The sequence below is a fragment of the Anopheles nili genome, chromosome X (genome assembly GCF_943737925.1).
Source record: "Anopheles nili chromosome X, idAnoNiliSN_F5_01, whole genome shotgun sequence".
NCBI classification, from domain to species: Eukaryota; Metazoa; Arthropoda; class Insecta; order Diptera; family Culicidae; genus Anopheles; species Anopheles nili.
The window spans coordinates 10,527,741-10,533,407 of record NC_071293.1 but is presented as its reverse complement, the minus strand read 5'-3'; the positions used below and the strand labels follow the sequence as shown (position 1 = coordinate 10,533,407).

Below are 5,667 nucleotides of genomic sequence, written 5' to 3'. Positions count from 1 at the left end.
GGCCATCCTCTAGCCCGCGACGTCCGCCTCAGGACCGCGGCATTTTCGTGCCGATACTGTTTCGCGTTATCAAACGAGTGATGTGCAGTCGCACGACGGATGCTGATCGCGCACGGAAAATGTGCTCTGCTCCGTGGCCCAGTGTTCAGTAGTTGTAACCGTTCCCTTGTCAGTGCTAGGTGGCTGGCGGCTCACCACGACGGCACCAGCGGGGTGCCTAATCCTTCCTTGAGGCCGTTCCTGCCAGGTGGTTAGTGGTGTTTCTGCTTTACCGAGCTCCAATCCCATCATCCCCAAGGTGCCACTTGTCGACTGCAACTCTCGTGCCTTGCTTTCTAGCCCTAGACCAAGCTGCCAGGATCTCAGAACCTCAGGAAGCTGGCCATTCGAACTTCTGCTGGCACGCGATCTGAGCACTACCTTTTGGAGGTTCTTTTTGTGCCGCGGGCTATGGGTGTTTATATTCCACGAGTGTGCGCGCTCTCCTCCCTTCCCCCATCCCCCTTCCCCCCGCGACCCACCCTCTCCTCTCACGGCTTCTTTTGATACTGTGTGTGCGTGTGTTTGTGTGTGCCTGTGCGTTGATGGGCATTTGTGGATTTCGATTTCTACTGTCACCTTTACAGTCCCTCGCTCTTTCAGCAGGACCTTCCAACAAAGGATGGTGGTAGACTGGCGCTCTCGTCTAGCTCCCGTTTTGCTGCCCGCTAATTGACGATAATGTTTACATAATCCCTTCGCTCACAGTGATTCAATTATGTAATGCATCAATCAACCCTAACAGGCCAATTCATTACTCGGCATCAGCGGCAACGGCGCGCGTCCTAGCGTTGGCACACGTTCAGGGCGACTTTATTGGCCGCGAAAAGTTTTCCCTGACTATACCCGTCCCTTTTCTACCGCATCCTCTTCTCTCGCGTATCCTCTGCTTCTAGCATGGGGCTTGTTTCCACCCATCAGCTGGAGGTGAAAGTCCTGCGAATGTTGAACCGAACGCTACTTGTCCATGGATCAAACGCGTGCATTGAGCGCGAAATGAGGGCACGGTTTTGTGACTCTTTGCTGTTTTCGAGGACCTCCACGGGACGTGTTGGGGCCGTACACGTGCACGGGACGTCACGTCTCAGCACAATTCGCGAGCGTTTGGCTGTGGAAATGCCAGTAGACGTTGGAGGATGAAGCTGGTGAGAAATCAGGACCGAGACCATCCATCAACCAAGATACAGGTGTGCCAAGCAACTCCATCACCTGGGATACAGACGTACAAAGCACCCTCCGTAAAGCTATGCATGATGTTTGTGTATCTTGATCTGAACCTGTTGATATAGCGTCTAGAGTGCGTAAAAAAGTCCTCCAATCTTGCCTATATCTCGTCTTGTTTTTATGCTGTGCGTTAGCTACTATGCTACGGACACCTCGCCCAGCTTTGGAGTGCTTCGGTTGTTATATTTCCTATAGCAGTCAACTGTTGTCACTTGCACTGACGTATGACAGATTGCTTGGGCGATAATATTCCAACATTACGATTCTTTCCTGATCCTTGTGTGCTGCCCAAAACCGAATTTAATACACTACTTTTGGTTGTTTTTTAATTTCAACATTTTTTGCGATATCTCAATGTACAGCACCTGAAGTCATTCCTCGACTTCCGCTGCTCAGCTCAACTTAGATTGATTGTAACACTAGCCCATCCAATCACGATGGATTAACAAGTAAGTAATAGCGAACGGTGCGGGCGTTCATGGAACCATTGTTGAGTCTTTCACCTTGCTTTGCAGCCGGACACCATCTACCTGCCGTGCGAGTAGATCAGAAAGATGCGGCAGCTAGCCGGGCTCTAGCACGCTCGTTCCAATGACAGTGAGACAGCAGCAGTAGAAGGTTGTCACCAAGCCGTGCCTCGTGAGATGGCCAACACCAACTAAAGCAGAGTTCGTATCGTTGCAGACTTTCATTTTGCGGCAGCATTTAGCGACGGCTAGGCAACGTTTCGTTTGCGAGCGCGCCTCAAAATTGCTTGGAATCAGGAATTATCGCGAATATCCGTAACCATGTGGCCGCTTGTGGTGTTCTGCCTCTTAAACTCAGTACAAATCAACAGCGCGCTGCGAAGGTGAGTGACGGAGAATGTCTCTTGAATGCGTTGGAATTGACGAGATTTAAAAAAAAATCGTATAATAATGAAAACCATGCCATACTTGCATATACTTCCTTTTGTAGCGTGCATCAAAAGTCAATGGCTGCGGGCCGGTTGGAAAATGTAACACAGACAATATCACGGATACTGGAGGGCTATGATATCCGGCTACGACCAAACTTTGGTGGCAAGTATTTTGTGTAGTTTGCAAACTTCAATCGGCATAACATCAGTTTTCTCAACTGTCAAATTCAACCCTTCGACATGCAGGAGAGCCATTACACGTGGGTATGGATCTAACGATAGCGAGCTTCGACGCCATCTCAGAAGTTAATATGGTAAGTTCAAAGCCAGCTGCGCAAGATCCCTGCTTACATCTGTCTTCTTCATCGGTTGGCAGGATTACACTATCACAATGTACCTCAATCAGTACTGGAAGGATGAGCGGTTGGCGTTCAACGCATTCGCCCTGTGGGGAGACAATCAGAAGGAGCAAACGGGCGAAATTATGATAGACGACGATGGCGCGAACGACGTCATCACGCTGTCGGGTGACTTCGCCGAAAAGATCTGGGTACCAGACACGTTCTTCGCGAACGACAAGAACAGCTTCCTGCACGACGTGACCGAACGGAACAAGCTGGTTCGGCTGGCTGGTGATGGTGCCGTAACATATGGAATGCGCTTCACTACCACGCTTGCCTGCATGATGGACTTGCACTACTACCCACTGGACTCACAAAACTGCACGGTGGAGATTGAGAGCTGTGAGTCGGCTGCAAAGGCTACAGCCAACACTGTACGTGGGGCTGAACTCGTTTTGGTTTTTCTGCTCCATTCCAGATGGATACACCGTCTCGGACGTCGTCATGTACTGGCGCTCTACGCCCATACGCGGTGTTGAGGAAGCGGAACTGCCACAGTTCACCATCATCGGGTATGAGACGAACGATCGGAAGGTAAGCGAAGATCCATAATCGCCATCTCCGGACCTCACGTAAGGCACCTTCTGCTTCTCACAGGAAAAGCTGGCGACTGGGGTGTACCAGCGGTTGTCGCTTTCCTTCAAGCTCCAGCGCAACATCGGCTACTTCGTGTTTCAGACCTATCTACCCAGCATACTGATCGTGATGTTGTCCTGGGTATCCTTCTGGATCAATCATGAGGCCACCTCAGCGCGTGTGGCGCTTGGTATCACGACCGTACTGACAATGACTACCATCAGTACCGGTGTTCGAAGCTCGCTACCCCGCATTTCGTACGTTAAGGCCATCGACATCTACCTGGTGATGTGCTTCGTATTTGTGTTCGCCGCCCTGCTGGAGTATGCCGCCGTCAACTACACGTACTGGGGTGCCCGTGCCAAAAAGAAATGTAAAAAGAATAAGGAAGCTGAACGGAAGGTGTTCGGTAAGTTGGTGGTCACGAGTTTGAAGGACCTGAAGTACAGTAACTGATAGACTTTTCGTTTCGTTGTTTCGTGTAGGGAAAACCGAGAAGACCACCTGTTCAGCTGACGACATTATCGAGCTGCAGGACATTCGCATGAGCCCGATCGCGTCCTTACGCAACCGACACTACTCAAACACGATCACTACCAGCGATAGCGTTGACTCTGCTAAGTTCCCGCCGAGTTTCCGCATCGCCCGGTCGTATGGGTCGAGTACCCGCAGCGGTCTGCGGTACCGCAATGCGAGAGGTACCTCATGTGACACCTCGTTTAGCGTCCATTTGACAGCTTCTGCTCAACATCACCAACGTGCGCTTTTTCGTTGACAGGTCAGGGAAGGCCGAAGATGCTGCACGCGATCAAGCGCGGTGCCTCCGTCATCAAGGCGTCCATACCGAAGATCAAGGACGTGAACGTGATCGACAAGTACTCGCGGGTCATCTTTCCGGTGAGCTTCGCTGCCTTCAACGCCGGCTACTGGATATTTTACGTGCTCGAGTGACCTTCAGTAAACTAAGGCGCAGGTACATCAGCTAACCCGGTAGATCACGCCCATTAGGCGTACAGCCCATCATTCAGAATCACCCAACCCCCAACGTCTAGGCGGATGCGCGTGGAACGCAGCGAGCACCAGTAGTTGAAGCGCGACAGAGGGACACGGATACGGAAGCACGTTCGCAAGCTGCGGGTGGAGAGCTCACATCAACTCCCTCCTCTCGATACCCAATCCAGTATCCTGGTCTTGATTTCCAAGAATCTGTTCGCGAGCGGACTCGAAATTAATCTATTGGACACACGGTTTACGATCATTTGACGCTAGTAGGTTGAGGCGGTAGATGCCTCCACATTTTCATTGCAATCGGGCCAAAAGGACGGCAAAATTGAGGCTTAATGAATTTGTAAAAAATAATCAAGGATAATCAAGGATGCAGTCGTATTATTTTTCCCAAACACAAGTAAAGATAACTACATCAAACCAACAGTTGCTGAGCGTTGTTCATTCTCTAGTCCGAACCTTCAAACCCTCCTGGGAAGTACTTGCTGTCACGTTTGAGTTCAGTAGAGACTTCTTCGTGGGAGTGGCAGTACAGCATCCTTGTGAATGGTTTCATCGTGAGCGAAGTTGATCCAAAGATGAGTTCATGCTCAGAACTTACCTCAGGCTAGTTTAAACAACGACGACAGGCAATCGAAAACAGTCACGGTTATTTAACATTTAAAATACATTTATTAATATTTAATTTTTCTTTCTCTTTATCATTACAATGTTATTCAGTTTTCATAGTGGTTTGTTCATCCCGCCACCCTAATTCTGTCACCTTTTCCACCTACTATCACTGCTCTCACACGCTCAGGCCTCCTCCGATCGGCGTTCCGATCCCACGTCTCGTCTTTCCTAATCCTTCCACATCTCAATCCCTTCGTCAGCTCGAGCATCCACCGTCGAATGGCTGTAACATGCGTGGGTATGTGTGTGTGTGTGTGTGTGTGTGTGTGTGTGCGTATGTATGTTTGTTTGTATTTAATCATTCGTTCCCTGACCCATTTTCCATTTGTAGCAGCCCCATGTGTTTGTCCTTCTGCCTCCCTTCGGCCAATTAGCTAAGTAATTGTTGTGGTCTGAATATTTCAGCATAGTTAGTATGTATTGGAATGCTTACATAACTATTTAGATCCGTGTCGTTCGTGTGTCCTGTTCGTGTGTGGGCGTGTGTGTGGTGTTTGGTTTTTTTTTGTTCGGTACATGTTTTGTTTGCTGTCCTGTTAGAATACTGGAATCCGGCATACAGTCCAGGGAGTGGGCTTGCCCGCTGCAGGCGTGATCATCCACCCGAAACCGGGATTCGAACCCTCACTGGCGCACGGCGCAAGGATACAAATGGGAGGAAAACGGGTGATACAAACGAGACGTCACACATTTCTTAAACATGGCATAATGGCGCCCTGGTGACTTCCGAGCCAACCGTGGGAAAACACGCTCCCGTGTATAAATCGCGGCCCACCTGTCAACTCGCGAGCTAATGTCAAAATGCGTTCGTTGTCAGCAAACGCCCTCGAAATGGGCGACTCCCGCAGTTAA

General features: G+C 50.0%; 1 protein-coding gene across 1 annotated transcript; it reads left to right on the top strand.

The window, feature by feature from the left end:
- The first annotated feature begins 1,693 nt into the window (after positions 1 to 1,693).
- LOC128729277 (gamma-aminobutyric acid receptor subunit beta-like) lies at positions 1,694 to 4,548 on the top strand. The gene is made up of 10 exons (XM_053822942.1): positions 1,694 to 1,712; positions 1,779 to 1,881; positions 1,948 to 2,113; positions 2,221 to 2,324; positions 2,408 to 2,475; positions 2,538 to 2,904; positions 2,981 to 3,096; positions 3,160 to 3,547; positions 3,624 to 3,836; positions 3,917 to 4,548. The coding sequence occupies exons 3-10, from the start codon at positions 2,052 to 2,054 to the stop codon at positions 4,087 to 4,089; spliced, it is 1,491 nt and encodes a 496-aa protein (XP_053678917.1). The 5' UTR covers positions 1,694 to 1,712; positions 1,779 to 1,881; positions 1,948 to 2,051; the 3' UTR covers positions 4,090 to 4,548.
- The last annotated feature ends 1,119 nt before the right edge of the window (positions 4,549 to 5,667 follow it).

What these genes read in the sequence shown, in the direction of transcription:
- LOC128729277 (XM_053822942.1), top strand. Translation starts at nt 2,052, where the DNA reads ATGTGGCCGCTTGTGGTGTTCTGCCTCTTAAACTCAGTACAAATCAAC. An exon ending in GCTACGACCAAACTTTGGTG is followed by an intron (nt 2,325 to 2,407) that starts GCAAGTATTTTG and finishes TTCGACATGCAG; the next exon opens with GAGAGCCATTACACGTGGGT. An exon ending in CACGGTGGAGATTGAGAGCT is followed by an intron (nt 2,905 to 2,980) that starts GTGAGTCGGCTG and finishes GCTCCATTCCAG; the next exon opens with ATGGATACACCGTCTCGGAC.